Below are 16,234 nucleotides of genomic sequence, written 5' to 3' on the forward strand. Positions count from 1 at the left end.
TTCTGCACACACACAAAAAAGCCATGAATCGATTGGAGGGGGGGGGCTCTCCCTAGCTGGCTTTTGGAGCATTGCAGCTGGCAGGGGCATCCGCTAATGAGCAGGCGGGGGGGGGGGAGCTGCTCCATGTTTCCAGCCCTTCCTCCGGCCCCTTGCAGTAGCTCACCCAGGCCCTTGTCAGACGGCCTCCCCCATGGCCCAAGTGGATTGCACCTTTCCCCTGATGCACCCCCAGCTGGCCCCTCTCAGACGGTCCCATCGAGTGTCCCCCAAGAGCGCAGTGTCTTTGCTGACCTGCAGCCATTCTCAAAGATGGGGTGGCAGGAGACAACCTGCCTCTTCACAAATGAACAAGGGAGCATCAGGGAACTTCCACCTGCATCCAGCAGGACACACCTCCCAGGTACAGGGGAAGCGGAGGGTGCTGCAGACATGCCCTCCCTCACGCCCTCTCCATCCTGGTAGGCAAGGGGCAGGATCACAGCGCAAGGGCACTTCCCGACCAGGCACAGGTACTCGGGGAAGAAGAGGAGGTGGCAGCCTGGGGAAGAGTCCCGAGGGCCAGGCAGAGAGGCCGGAAGGGCCGCATTGGGGCTCCAGGCTGCTCCCACGCAAGGTTGAGAAGCCCACAAGCAGGCCGGGAGGGCAAGCGCTTCCCACATGGACCCAGGAGGACCGTAATGCCTCCGACCCCACAGCCTGAGGCCTTGCTGGGCCGCCTCTACCCTCCACTCTAGCAGCTGGGTCTGTGTGATTTTTTCATTCGGGAAACTGGGAAGGAGCTCCCCCCCCCCCGCATGGCCACCATCCATGAAGGGTGTCGTGTTTGGCCTAAGACTTCGGGGAGATGAGCTGCACAGTCTGGGAGCAATTCCGCTGCCTTAGTCTGGCAAGCGTCCCGTTCATTTCCTTATATTTCCAGCGGAGATATTTCCACCTAACATGGCCCCCCTTCTGCCACAGCTCCCCCCCCCCCGCCTGGCTCTTGCCCGCCTTATCACCTTCGTCTCCCTCCCGAGCCCCCTCCAAGCTGCCCTCTCCTTCAGTCCATGCACGCCCGGCACATCTGGCCTTCCTCCCCCCCCAAAGGATGACCCTGCTCCGTTGCCTGCTGTTGCAGCCGCTCTTCTCCCCTATGCAGTCAGTGGACGTCTTGCCCCCACAACTGGCCTCCACGCCTTGAGCGCCATGAAGTGGCTGCCCCGGTAGGTCTGCCCAGCATCTGCATACGGCAAGGCAGAGCAGAAACAAGAGCTGCAACCAATCTGCCCTGCCAGGCCTCTTCCTCTTCCTCCCCCCCCCCCGCCACTCACTGAAATGCCTGCATTTTCTCCCTCTCACCTTCCCAGCTGCCTCGCTGGCTTTAGAGCAGGGCGAGGAATCTTTTATTGCCTAATGGCCACTTTCCTTCGTGAGTAACCTTCTGGGGGCCACATGTCAGTGTTGGGCAGGAACAGAGGCAAAAGTGTGTGGAGCAAGAGATACGAGTTTTTATCTTTGTACAGGAGGCAACACATTCCAGCTAGACAAAGGTCAAGAGGTTTTTACACACACACACACACCCCTCCATCCAGGCAAAAGAGGCATGTTCACCACTGTCCTAGGGCACATTCTGGCCAGGCAAAAGCACTCCTAGAGGGTGCAAAGCAGGGCCTGGGAGGAGTCCCAAGGGCCGGAAAGGGAGGTTCCCCACCCCTGCTTTAGAAAGACCCCAGGCTCCTCTCTTGACACAGGCGCACATCCCAGCGAGGCCCAAATCCTGTCCCCGGACATTTGCAGTCATGGGACCAAATGCCTCTCTGCAGAGCCCTCCTTGGTCCGCTGCAGCCTCAGCCTGGATCTCTTGGGCAGGAGCCCGGCACAGCCTGAAACCTGCTCCTTTGACCTGAAAGGCTGCCCCACCGACCGCTGCGGGAGCTCTGCACATGTGAGCGGCAGGGCCGGCTTGCGTGAGAGTGGCGTGGCTGTAGCATAGGCCAGGCCTCTCTTGGGACCCAGGCCCTCCGAGGAGGGCAAAGGGAGTGAAGCAAGTGTGCCCACGCCTGCCCACCCGCCCTGCCACTCCAGCTGCCCCCCGCCCCCCACAGGTGCTACTGCATTTCAGCCCCACCCCCTGGTCTCCCTCGGGGCCACCCCTGTTCTTGCTCACTCTCTGTTCAGCCCAGGGGGCATGAAGCACACAACCCACAGTGGGGAGACTGGTGGGAGATCACGGGGGGGGTGGCACAAACCCAGAGCTGAAGGATGGTTGTGTGGGGGGGGGGAAGGTGTCCTCTCTGTGCAAGTGGAGGAAAAGCAAGAAATGAAACAGATGGAGAGGGGAAGAGAGAGCGAGAGGCAAGATAAACAGACGAGGTCAGAAAGGCCTGCCTGTCATATCTATCTCTTATCCCCCCCCCCCAGCTTCATCTAGTTGTATTAAAGACAGAGAAAATAGATTAGAGCTGAAGGGGGGGAGTCTGGATTGCGTTCAATTGGTTCAGGCTTCTTGGGTGAATCAGCAGCACCCAGCAGTCCTCTGGCCTTGCTGCTGCACCTGCGTGACCCCCTCACCCCCATCTGCCGGCCAGCATTACCCAAAAAGGCACCCCAAAGGCCAGCGTAGTAGGGGAAGGCTGTTAGTCCCCAGGTGCTCAGAGAGACGAAATTTAGATAGAGGACGGATGGATGGAGAAGAAGGAAGAAGAGCTAGACTGAGGAAGGGAGGCCTGCTCTCCAAGGTCGGCGGTAGGAGGCAAAAGGTCTGCAGGTGGTGGATGGGGCGATGGAAAGAAAACAAATGGCAATGGAGGCATCCGAGGGCGAAGGGCAAGAGGCCTTGGGGCTCCTTCCTGAGTCCCAAGGTCTGAGCCAGCCTGCTTTGGCAGCCCTGTGTTCTGTGCGCTGAGTCCCACCCCCACCCCCCAGGCTGCTGATTCACATTCTCCGCCTTCTCTTTCTGCCTGCCCCCCCCCGCTCCTTTCCACCCTGTGGCTCCCCGCCGCCCTTCCTCCCCCCCCACCAGGTCGCCAGCTGACGATATTCAACAGCCAGGCAGCCATCAAAATCGGAGGCCGGGACCAGGGCCGACCCTTCCAGGGCCAGATCTCGGGGCTCTACTACAATGGACTCAAGGTGCTGTCCTTGGCAGCTGAGAGCGATCCAAACGTGAAGGTGGAGGGGAACCTGCGGCTGGTGGGCGAGGTGCCGTCTGTCATGACCACGGAGACCACGGCCACCACTTTGCTGGCAGACATGTCCACTACCATCATGGAGACCACCACCACCATGGCCACCACCACGACGCGACGTGGCCGCTCTCCCACCATGCGCGACAGCATCACCCAGGTCAGTCTCATTGGGCAGAAGGACCCCAAAGAGGGCGGGGAGGGACTGGCACCCTGCGAGGGCGCTGAGAATGGGGAGCTGCCTGCAGGGAACTGCTGGGTGGAGAGGAAGGGAAGGGTGGAAGCGGAGCTCAGCTATGGAAGGGCGGCCTGGAAGGTGCATGGACGTGGGGGGTGCCTGCGTCCTCTTTGTTGTGCTGTGCCAGAAAACTACTCCTTGCGGGAAGGGGGCAAAACCACCTGGCAAAGTTTGGGGACAGAAGGAAGACATTTGCAGCAGCTGAAGGTCACCGCTGCCACCAGAGCTCAACAGCCATCAGCTAGTGGTCAACATCTCACATACACACACCCCGTTTCACCATCTCTGAATAAAGCACCAAAATGTGGGGAGAGAAGTGGGTTTGACCCTAGACTCCTCTGCTCTTCAGAGCATCTTAAAGATTGTCTGTTATTTGCATGGAAGGAGTATGCGTATTGCCTTGGTGATAGCACACCTATCTTTAAAAAAATCAGGACCAGGCATGTTTGAAAGCTGCTTTGTACGACACAATATGCGGGGCCACAAAAAGCTGGTGATAATTGCGGAGAAGCCATCGTTTTGCTATGATAGCCTTCGTGAATCAAAACCAGTCCTTTTCTGAATATCCAGTAGGGTTTATCTTAACATGTCTGGTGAAATAAAACAATGGGTAAATTAGGCAAACAATGAGGACATAAGACTCAGGGTAAGTGCAAAAGCAAGTGAACCCCTGGTTGCATCAGCTCAGTTAAAGGGAATAAATTGAATCAGGTGCTTAGGTAATTAGATAGCGCTGCAGGGGTGACTTTGGGAGGCCCCACCCTCTAAGAGGACCAGAAACTTTGTGAGTTTGGCTTTCACCATATGGTTGTGTGGAAACATGTCATGCCACAATCAAAAGACATCTCTGAGGACCTCAGAAAAGCAGTTATTGATGCTCAGCAGTCTAGAAAGGGCTATAAAACAATTTCTAAGGATTTGGGGCTCCACCAATCCACTGTTAGACAGATAGTCTACAAATGGAGAAGGTTCAAGACCACAGTCACTCTACTCAGGAGCAGTTGTCCTGCCTAAATCTCTCCAAGAACAAACCGGCACATCATTTGAGAATTCACAAAGAACCCCAGAGTAACATCCAAAGATTTGCAGGCCACTCTCACCCCAACAATCAGGAAAAAAATGAACAAGAATGGTGTTCATGGGAGGATCGCCAAGAGGAAACCACTGCTGTCTAAAAAGAACATTGCTGCCCGTCTGAAATTCGCTAAAGATCACATAGATGATCTCCAAGACTTCTGGAACAGTGTTCTCCGTTCTACAACGTAGAACTTTCTGGCCTAAGTGAGAAACGTTATGTTTGGCAAAAAACAAACACTGAGTCCAAACGGAAGAACTTCATCCCAACCATCAAACCTAGTGGTGAGCATGTGATGATTTGGGCCTGCTTTGCTGCCTCAGGACGTAGATGGCTTGCCATTACTGACACAACCATGAATTCTGCAGTGTATCACAAGATTCTAGAGGAGAATGTGAAGCCATCCTTCTGAGAGCTGAATCTGAATCAAAAGTGAGTCATGTAACATGACCATGATACAAGCAGATCTACCAAAGAATGGCTGTGGAAAAAGAAATTCCGTGTTTTAGAATGGCCTGGTCAAAGTCCGGACCTAAAGCCCATTGAAATGTTGTGGCAGGAACTGAAGCAAGCAGTTCATACAAGGAAGGCCTCAAATGTCACTGAGCTGGAACAGTTCTGTCAGGAGGAATGGGCCAGAATCCCTCTAAACCGATATGAGAGACTGACCAACAGTTGCAGGAAATGCTTACTTGAAGTCATTGCTGCTCAAGGGTGTGTCACCAGGTACTGAACCAGGTTCACATAGTTTTTCACACTTGGATATTGACTGTTGAATCAGTTGTGGATGCACAAATGTTGAAAATGTGTCCAGTTTGTCATGTGTTCATTAAGGTTATCTATTCTTTGTCTAGGATTATGGGGTTAGATTAAGAACTGTTAACATTTTAGGTTGGAAATATGTGACAATCCTGGGGGGTTCACAACTTGTTTGTCACCATTGTAAGCAGCACTCAAGACTGATTCCGGCATTAGGGGGCCAAAGCGCTTTACGCCAGCAGAGAAACTAAAACAAGGAAGGGTTGGCACTGCTTCCCTTCCTGTGTAGTCCTTGCTTTTAGATAGTGTCCTGTCCCCCCCACCCCAGGCTAAATAACCATTAAGACTTTCCATGGGATTCACTTTGGAGTCATTTGTGCCTCTTGACCATGCCATTCTTGGGGCAGAACACTCCTTTCACCAAGCCCTGTGATTCATTTTAGGAATGGATTTTGATTTTAGGAAAGGCGCTGTGGGGCATCTTCTTAACCCCTTCCCCCATTGCCATTTTTCAGCTTAGAATTGCCACCCCTGTGCCCCAAGCAAGTCTCAAAGCAGCTTAATGGAGTGATTTTGTACTGGGAAGCCCCTCTTCCCTTTGAAATTTCAGCCTCAGAAGCAGCATTTAATTTTGTTTTGAAATGGCTGTAAAAATAGTCACACCATCCTCACACGTCCCAAATTCAGAACAGGTTCTGCATCTAGAATCCCCATTTACAAGTAGCCTGGCTGGTGTAAGCACGTGGACACACACACACATCAGAGCCCCCCTGCAAATGGACAAGATCCCTAGTACGTCTTTCCTTCCTTCCTCCAGCCTGCTGCCCTGCCGGTCTCCTCTTGCTTGCCTCAAAATGTCCTGCAACTGGTCATACCAGTGCTGGGAGACTGGGGCAGAACCCATATTCCGGGTATAATTTACAAAAATAAAAAATCCTGGATCCAAACATCTGCTGCTAACATGGCAGGAAACCCCACAAGCAGCTACCAAGTGTTGCTTATTTCTGTTCCTGCCGCTTGCTGGGAGCCTAACAAAGCAAAGGTGCTCCCTTCTCCATTAATTCAGCTTCCGCTTTTTCTGAGTGGGGGGCAAGGAAGAGGGGAGGGGGGCAGTTCAGCTCTTTGGCCTGAGCTCGGTTTCAGACTCTAGGTGTATTAATGTAAGCACCCCCCCCCATTGCACCAGTTGGCACTAGGGGCACTTTACAAAATACAATAAAAATGTCATTAGCAGTCTGGCCACATACATAATATCATAAAATGTAATGAAATCACATTAAAATATTAAAACATCTTAAAAGGATGGAAATAAAAAGCAAACACCCCCCCACACAAAGGGGAGGCCAGGCATGAATCGCCTAAAAGCACCTGGTGAATAAAAAAAGTTTACCTGTTTCCAATGATTGAAAAGGTTTCTGGCATTCCGTCAGATGGAGAATTCTGTGAGACTCAGAAACTTGCACTCCCCTTCAATGATGCAAGCTGGTCCAGGGAAGAATCCCTTCATTCCAGGCTTGTTGTCTTGCCTTAATGACAGCTCCCCCCCCCCCCCGCAGACACGCTGCAATCCCTTTGCTAGTAGTTGGTTGTCTGGCTTGTTCCCTCATCTCCTGTTGCTATCAGCAGAGGAGAAGATACCATTCAAAGTGTCCATCTCATTTATCCTTCCTCATTCAACAAGAATTCTACCCAGCATACAAAATCTTTTAAAGCCTCTATACGTACAATACAACAAAGATATAAAACACTCCTGCAAGCACAGGCTCTGTGAAATAAAACCATAAAATTGTAGATGTGGCCCTAGGTGGGTGGGAAAGAGGAGGAAAATGGGGGCAGGGCAGAGAGAAAGAGAAAAGGTGGAGGCAGAAAGAGAGGAATGGGGTGCCCCACCCATCACTGGCTCCAGACTGGCCCAGTGCCAACATGCCGCCCCCAACATTTTTCTGTAGAGGAGATGTGCCCCTCAACAGAAAAAAGGTTCCCCACCTTGGTAGACCTTCCTGGGCAGCTGATGCAGAGGGCTGAGGCTGTCACCAAGAAGGCCCTGCTGTGTCCTTCCAGTAAACTCGCCATTTGTGCAGATGGAATGGAGCAAGGCCTCCCCAGTCAACCTTCATAGGTAGCCAGGGCCGTAAAGAGCGTGCCTTTGTAAAACAACCCTTTCTCAACGGGTGTCTTTCATTGTCCCTAATGCTGGAGCATCCTCCAGGAACAGATGCTTTTGGCTCCCAGGACCCCAGCTTTCCTACTCTGCTACCAGGCTGTAATACATAGACATTTGTTGTGTCTGCTTAAATATATATGTATATATATGTATTGGTTTGGAAGGGTGGCAAAAGCACCTTACAAACACAGGCAGCTGCCTTGTGCCGAGTTAGTCCGCTGGCCCATCCAGCTGGAGCGGCTCTCCTGGCTTTCAGGCTGGGGTCATTCCCAGCCCTTCCTGGCAGTGCTGGAGATTGAACTTCTTCCAGCCCAGACGTGGTTCTGAACAAAAGGCTGTTTTGAGCGGCCTTATCTCAAGGCCTACCATTGCTCTACTGGCATTATCCGAGGGCTTCAGAAAGATGTCGAGGATTGAGTCTCTTCCTCCTCCTCCAGGTCTTGCTGTTATTGGGGTCATCTGTGGGAGCCTCGGAGCCAGGGGGAAGGGCTGAGTATTAATACCCCCACATGCACACACCCTCCACTTTGCAATATATACAAAAAATAGCCATAATTAGCCCCATCTCCCCCAAATGAGCTCGGGCTTTCCTTTCTCTGATTGCACAGATGATGCTTCTTTAAAAAAAAAAAAAAAAAACGCTGACAAAGTCTTCCAGTTGCCATGGCAACTGTGGCAGTAATTAGGTTGGCCTGGTTTCTCATCCCTTGAAAGGGAGGGGGGACAGGAAAGAGGCAGGTGGTGTGAAGAGGAATTTGCACGGGGAGCGGGTCAGTTTTGGTGTTGACTGGTGCCACACGCAGTTGAAACCATCCTTGTGCATTGTGTGCTCATTCATCCAGAATAACTCCCTCTGCCTGGTGCAGTCTTTGCAACCAATAATTCGGATTACAACCACCGTCGCCCTCTTTCCCTGCTTTACCCATAAGCCGGGGGGGGGGGAGATTCCACCACGTTCCCATTCCAGATGCGCTTAAGCAGGGGCTGGGATGTGATCTTGACTTCTGTAGCAGAAGAGGCACCCACAAGGTGTGTGGATGTTTGGAGACAGACAAGCCTGAGCACCCCTTTCATTGGGGTGGGAGGGAATGGGGTGGCAGCAGGCCCAGGATTTCCAGGGTCCTTCCATACTAGGCATGTAGAATGAAACTGCCACACTTTGTCCACTCACTTGTTGGGGGCGGGGAATAAAACAAAGCCCTCCTGAAAGATCATTAGGGGATAATTTTTCCACCATTTTCCTGGAGGGGATTTGTAGCTTACCTTGGTTAGTCTTACACGGCACCCAAGGGGTTTTTTTGGGGTGTGTGTGTGCATTTTTAACTTTTTAAAAACCCCAAGAATCCTGCACACACAGGGATGCAAAGCTCTTCCCGCAGTGAGCAGCAACCCCTTCCTGAAAATGCTGGAGAAATTTCTACCCGACCCTCTAGTATGTAGCAGAAAATCAGCCCCCCATTTTCCCAGGGGGAGACTGTTTCAAAGAACTCAGAGAAGCTGCTTTATGTGGCGACTACATGACATGGCCATCAGATCCTCCCTCCTCCTCCTTGCATTTCTCTGTCTGCTTCCGTCTTTTCTCAGACATCAAGAAAACAGACTCTGGAGAGGAAAGAATGCAGGAGAACATCAGCCTTTGCCAGTGGAGGTCTCCCTCACGCTACTCTTCCATCTTTTCCAAAAAGTACAGCTTTGAACGTGTCTCCACTTGGCACACCTTCACTATTACCTTCCGTTCAGCAGCCTTTTTGACATTTTATTTTGAGTCCAACATTTAATTAGCACTGTAACACTTTTTTGAGTGATATGAAAAAAAATTAAAACTTTTGCAGAGCTGCACTTAGATGAAAAGGTGCTGTCAAGTCTTGAAAGTAAAGAGTAGCCATACATGTACCCTGGACTTCCAAGAAAGCCAATTTTAATAAACTCAAAACAATGATAAGTAAGGTCCCATAGCAAACAACCCTAATGAGAAAAGGAGTCCAACATGGGTGGGCATTTCTGAAAGAGGAAATTCTAAAGGCACAATGGCAGACAATTCCGTCAAGGAAAAAAGAGGGAAGACAGAAGAAGCCAATGTGGCTTCACAGAAAGCTTAGAGATGTCCTGAAAATGAAAAAGGACACATACAAAAGTGGAAGGAAGGCCAGACCATGAAGGAAGAGTACAGACAGGTAGCACGGAATTGCAGGGAAGGTGTCCGGAAGGCTAAAGCTGAGAATGAGCTGAGGTTAGTGAGAGATGCTAAAAGCAACAAAAAAGACAGAAAAGAAACAGTGGCACAGCTACTCAATGAGGATGGCAAAATGATAACAGATGACAAAGGAAAGGCAGAAATGCTCAATTCCTACTTTGGCTCAGTCTTCTCCCAAAAGAGAAGTAGAGACCTTATCCCAGTATCCATCTGTGTTGCTTTTTAATGTTTTTAAAGCTTTTTTAAAATATGTTTTGTCTTAATACATTTTAAAGTCTGTTTTTAAGGTGTTTTTAGTGTTTTGCTTGCCATCCTGGGTCCTTCTGGGATGAAGGGCATCAGGGCCGGTTCCAAAGGGCAGCCAGGTTGGGCACTGGCCTGAGGACCCTGCAGCTACAGGGGCCCCCTGAGGGGCCCTCCGCTGCCCTTCCACGATCCGTGGCACGAGCCACGCCACGGATAGCAAGACAAGCTTCCGAGCCACCCGCCGCCACCCACCACCATCCCCCCCCGCTTCACCTACCTTTCCCTGCTGTTCTTTGCGGCTGCGTGCACTGCGCATGCAGGGTTGCCATCAATCAAGATGGCAACCAAGCTTTCCGTAAGGGACTGAAGCCTCTGCCGCCATCTTGGTTGATGGCAGCAATGCGCGCGCTGTGTGCCATCTTGATTGATGGCAACCCTGTGCGCGCAATGCAATGCGCGCAGCCACAAAAAACAGCAGAGAAAGGTAGGTGAAGCGGGGGGGATGGTGGCGGGGGGGATGGTGGCTGGCGGCGGCGGGTGGCTCAGAAGCACTTGTCTTCCGATCCACAGAGCAACTCGTGCCACGGATCGCGGAAGAGGAGGGGCCCGGGGCAGGCTGATGCCCAAGGGCCCCAGCATTCCTGGAGACGGCCCTGAAGGGCGTTATAGGGTCTATGATCCTCCTGGCAAACATGAAGTTGAAGGGGTTGAAGTTGCAGGTTGAGTTGATAGACAAATGATCAAGGAATGCCTAATTACTTTGAATGAGTTCAAATCTCCAGGGCCCGATGAACTGCATCCTAGAGTATTGAAGGAACTGACTGAAGAACTCTTAGAAACACTGTCTATTATCTTTGCGAAATTAAAGTACCGGATGACTGGAGGAAGGCTAATGTTGTCCCTATCTTCAAAAAGGGCAAAAAGGAGGAACTGGGGAACTACAGACCAGTCAGCCTGACATCGATCCCTGGGAAAATTCTGAAACAGATTTTAAAGCGGTCAGTCTATAAGCTCCTTGAAAACAATACAGTGATTATTAGGAGCCAACATAGATTTGTCAAGAAAAAATCCTGCCAGACGAATCTTATCTCAGTTTTTGATCAGGTAACCTCCCTGGTAGACTGTAAGAATGCTGTGGACATAATATATCTCGACTTCAGCAAAGCTTTTGACAAAGTGCCCCATGATACTCTGATTAGCAAGCTAGGTAAATGTGTCCTGGATGGAACAACTCTCAGGTGGAGCCACAGTTGGCTACAGAACCCTAGTCCAAGAGTGCTTATTAAGGGTTCCTTCTCAAATGGGGGGAGGTAACGAGTGGGGTACCACGGGGCTCGGTCCTGGGTCTGGGGCTCTTCATTTTGATTAATGACTTGGATGAGGAGGTGCAGGGAACGCTTATCAAATATGCAGATGATACAGAATTGGGAGAGTTAGCTAATAACTTGGAAGACACAAAACAAAACCCAAAGGGATCTTGATAGGCTGGAGCTTTGGCTGAAAACAATTTAACAGGGATAAGTGCCAAGTTCTACACCAAGGAAAAAGAAACCAGATGCAGTTATAAGATGGGGGATACTTGGTTCTGCAATGCTAGATACGAGAAGGATCTTGGGATTGTTGTTGATCACAAGCTGACTATGAGACAACAATGCAATGTGGCTGCAAAAAAGGCAAATGCTATTTTAGGATGCATTAACAGAAATATAGTTTCCAAATCACGTGAAGTATTGGTTCCCCTCCATTTTGTACTGGTTAGGCCTCATCTTGAGCACTGCGTCCAGTTCTGGACACCACACTTTCAGAAGGATGTAGACAAACTGGAACAGGTTCAGAGGAGGGCAACAAGGATTATCAGGAGACCAGAAACAAAGCCCAATGAGGAGAGACTGAAAGAACTGGGCATGCTTAGCCTTGAGAAAAGAAGACTGAGAGGAGATATGCTTTTATTTATTTATTATATTTATATCCTGCGTTTCCTCTCAGGAGGAGCCCAGGGCAGCCAACAAAAACACTAAAAAACACTCTAAAACATCTTAAAAGCAAAAGACTTTAAAACATATTTTAAAAAATTTAAAAAACATATTAAAACAAAGCATATTTAAGAACATCTTTTTTTTAAAAAGCTTTAAAAACATCTTAACACAATTCCAACACAGACTGAGATAAGTTCTCTACTTAAAAGGCTTGTTGAAAGAGGAAGGTCTTCAGTAGGCATCGAAAAGATAACAGAGACGGTGTCTGTCTAGTATTATAGGGGAGGGAATTCCAAAGGGTAGGTGCACTAAAGGTCCATTTCCTATGTTGTGCAGAACAGATAAGATAGTATCTGCAGGAAGCCCTTGCCTGAAGAGTGCAGTGATTGACTGGGTATATGAGGTGTAAGACACTCTTTCAGGTATCCTGGTTCCAAGCTGCATAGGGCCTTGTACTTCAAAACCAGAACCTTGAACTCAGCCCGGTAGCTAATAGGCAGCCAGTACAATTCTTTAAGGAGTGGGGTGACATGTTGGCGATACCCTGCCCCCATAAGCAGTCATGCTGCCACATGTTGCAACAGCTGTAGGTTCCAGACCAGCCTCAAGGGCAGCCCCACGTAGAGCGCATTACAGTAATCCAGCCTGGAGGTTACCACTGCATGAACAACAGTGGTCAGGCTATCCTGGTCCCGAAACTGCCACATTTGTCTTATCAGCTGAAGCTGGTAAAAGGCACTCCTAACCACTGAGGTCGCCTGGGCCTCTAGCAACAAGGATGGATGCAGGAGCACCCCCAGACTACAAACCTGCTCTTTCAGAGGGAGTAGGACACCATCCAAAGTAGGCAATTGGCCAATTATCTGAACTCTGGAACCACCAACCCACAGTGCCTCCGTCTTGTTGGATTCAGAGTCAGTTTACTGGCCCTCATCCAGCCCACCGCCAAGGCCAGGGCTTGCACGGCCACTCCTGATTCAGATGTTACAGAGAAATAGAGCTGGGTAACATCACCGTACTGCTGTCACCTCACCCCAAATCTCCTGATGACCCCTCCCAAGGGCTTCATATAGATGTTAAACAGCATGGGGGACAAGATGGTGCCCTGCGGCACCTCACAGCACAACTGCTAGGGGACCAAAAGACAATCACCCAATGCTATTTTCTGAAAATGACCCTGTAAAACAGTGCCTCTGATACCCATCTCACCAAGTCAGCCCAGAAGGATACCAGTCAATGATTTCAAAAGCCGCTGAGAGATCAAGTAAGAGTAACAGGGTCGCACTTCCCCTGTCCTTCTCTCAATAAAGGTCATCCATCAGGGCGACCAATTCAGGTATGATAGTACTCTTCAAGTCCTTGAAAGGTTGTCACACAGAGGAGGGTCAGGATCTCTTCTTGATCATCCCAGAGTGAAGGATGCAGAATAATGGGCTGAAGTTACAGGAAGTCAGATTTCGACTGAACAGGAAAACCTTCCTAACTGTTAGAGTAGTATGACAACGGAACCATTGACCTAGGGAGGTGGTGGGCTCTCCAATGCTGGAGGCCTTCAAGAGGCAGCTGGACAGCCACCTGTCAGGGATGCTTTAAGCTGGATTCCTGCATTGAGCAGGGGTGGGACTGGATGGCCTTACTCTTCTGTGAAATGTCACTTAAATAAATGAGCCCTTTTTATTATAAATTAAGTAATATTTATTTAAAAAGAGAGAATTCCACCTTGTGGTTTTTCCCATTACAGCGCTGCAAGAACACCTGCACTTGGCTGACTTTCTCTTCTCCTAAAGATACAGGATCAGTCTCAGGCCCTGAGCCTGGCAACCCTAGTTCTGAAGCTGTCTGGCTCCGGCAGGCATCTCCATCATGAAGGGAGGGGGAGGGAGGGTGTACCACGATCCCTTTCTGGGCTGGGACAAGAGCATGAACTCAGACATGCCGCCTGCACTTCAAATATTTGGATTCCCTGTTTGCCTAAGGCACCAATTCTTTTACACACCTGCATGCCACTGATGCAGTGCAGAGACACACGGGAATGGCCAGTCTGGGGCAATGAGGGATTCAGATTGGAGATGGGCACTCCGTGGAGTCAAGGAAGGGGGGGAGCCTGAGTTTATCTCTAGGACTCAGGGCTAGTGCCAGGTCCCACAGACTTGGGAAGCAGGAATAATAAAGAAGAGCTTACTTTTGAGCATGTTCAGAGGGCATTTTTCAGCACAATCCATGCCACTGGGATTGTGGCAGGATCTCCATGGCCAGAGGCCACGTTAGCAGAATGGTAATGCAGTGGAAGGGGAAGCACTCTGCAATGCAAAGAAAGCCACCTGAAAAACCAGGCCCTCCTCCAGTTGTCTGTAAGGCCAGACAGGGAGGGGAGAGGTGTGCAGAGTGGGAGAGAGATTTGCTGCTCTCCTGCCTCTCTTGGTGCCAAGTGGAACAAGGGAGCCCCCACCAAGAAGGAGCGGGCAGGTGTAGTAGGAGCAGGGTCCTGCTGATTGATTCTGCATCGTGGGACCCTGTCCAAGTCCTTTGTTATGCTAATTCTGACACTCCCAGGTTGATGCTCCTGTGCTGGCTGGAAGGAAGGAAAAGGAGGCAAAAGGTCCCCTCCCCGAGCCCCTTCCCCTCCTGGTCCACGCCGGCCCTTTGCTTCCTTCCGGCGTCCTCCCCTTCCTCTGCAAATAGCACACAAGGGCCCACCCCATTTTATCCACACCAAAGCCCTGCGAGGTAGGGAGGTCAGGGCTGGGATGAGCATGGTCAGTGAGCTTTCTGGCAAGGACAGAAACCAGAGATTTCAAGTGCGCTCCAACAACAACACTCTCTCTGCTGGGCCCCCCCTGCCCCCGATCATCCCCTGGCCTCATCCCAGCAAACAGAAGGTGCCTCGCCCAGCCATGGGCCCATCCAGTTCAGTATTTCCCCTCTGGAGATGCCAGGTGTTAAACCTGCACGCAGAACAGGAGTTCTGCAGGTGAGCGATTCCCCCCCCCCTGGGGAGACGGAAACCTGCCTTGGGACGGGCCAGGCCAGGCCTTTTGCCTACAGAGCCCAGCGTTGCCCCTCAGACTGGCAGTGGCTTTCCAGGGCAAAGAGAGTCTCTCCAGCCAGCGCCTGCTGCCTGATCCCTTATTCCTAGGATATAACCTGGGAGCTCCTTAGGCTGCAAAGCAGGTGCTTGACTACTGTACTGTGGCCCTTCCCCTAAAAAAAAACAAGATTCCAGGCCTCGTGGCTCTGAAGAACAGGGACGTCTTAAATAGAGATGTAGGGAGCCGGCTTGCGTGAAGTCAGGCCACTGTGCCACCTTGCTCAGGCTTGTCCACACAGGCTGGCAGCAGCAGCAGCGGTCCAGGGTTTCTTTCCTACCTGGGAATGCTGGGGACAGCCTGGAACCTTTTTGCGTATAAAGTGAGTGCTCTCCCACTGAACGATGGCCCTTCTCTCGGGAAATGCAGTTCCTACTCCCTGACGGAGGACTTTCAGCCTGGCGCCCTGGAACGGTGGAAAATACACTCGTTGGCAAGGCTGGCATCTAGCATCAGGTTTTCCAGGGGCAACTACGTATTTCTGGGTGAAGCCTTCACCACCCTGAAAACACATCTCTCGACAATTTAAGAGGAAGGGGCTCTTGCCTTTCCCACCACAGCATGGCTGTGCCATGAAGACACAGCCTGACCCAGTTCATAAGAACATAAGAAGAGCCTGCTGGATCAGGCCAGTGGCCCATCTAGTCCAGCATCCTGTTCTCGCAGTGGCCAACCAGGTGCCTGGGGGAAGCCTGCAAGCAGGACCCGAGTGCAAGAACACTCTCCCCTCCTGAGGCTTCCGGCAACAAGATCAGCCTCAAAAGTTCCCTCCCATCATTCCTTGCAGCACAGCGACAGGATGCTGAGGCTGATGGGAGCATGGCTGTGCTGGCCGGGGCTGACAGGAGTTGGGAATCCAAAGGGTGTGCAGGGCCCAGGCTGGCAAAGGCGGCAACAGGAGGGCCTACACCTCGGGGCAGGGCATGTGCCGTGCATGTCAAAGATGCCACCTCCGTTAAAATGAAATTGGGGAAATCCAACCCAGTAATACTGTATACTGTCTCCTGACAAAAAAGAGAGAAACAGCAGGGGGGAGCATTGCTCAACCTCCTCCCCCCACGCTGGAACCAACACCTTAGAGACTCCGGCTATGCTAGAGATTCCCACTTCCTGCCTTTGTTCCTGCCCGCCCGTGATGGCTGAAGATCTGGTAAACCTTGTGGGTGATGAGGCCCATGCATCTGCTTCAAGTTGCCCACCCCAAGCTGTTTTTCTATCGGCATGGGTAAAGATATTTTTCTCCAGTTGGTGATGAAGGTGCTTGAGGGAGGCGGAGTAAGCAGGGAAAGGGCTGAGGGCCGCTTCCCCTCCCAGGCCCATATTCCAGAG

General features: G+C 51.1%; 1 protein-coding gene across 4 annotated transcripts in view; it reads left to right on the forward strand.

The window, feature by feature from the left end:
* LOC133374605 (neurexin-2-beta-like) overlaps positions 1 to 16,234 on the forward strand; it is an 85,183-nt gene that overhangs the window by 40,973 nt on the left and 27,976 nt on the right. For all 4 annotated transcript variants that reach the window (XM_061605677.1, XM_061605679.1, XM_061605676.1 and 1 more), the window contains one exon: positions 3,005 to 3,327. In XM_061605677.1, coding sequence (XP_061461661.1) covers positions 3,005 to 3,327 — 323 coding nt within the window. The remainder of the gene's footprint in view (positions 1 to 3,004; positions 3,328 to 16,234) is intronic.

Source organism: Rhineura floridana, chromosome 22 (genome assembly GCF_030035675.1).
Source record: "Rhineura floridana isolate rRhiFlo1 chromosome 22, rRhiFlo1.hap2, whole genome shotgun sequence".
In the NCBI taxonomy this organism is placed as follows: Eukaryota; Metazoa; Chordata; class Lepidosauria; order Squamata; family Rhineuridae; genus Rhineura; species Rhineura floridana.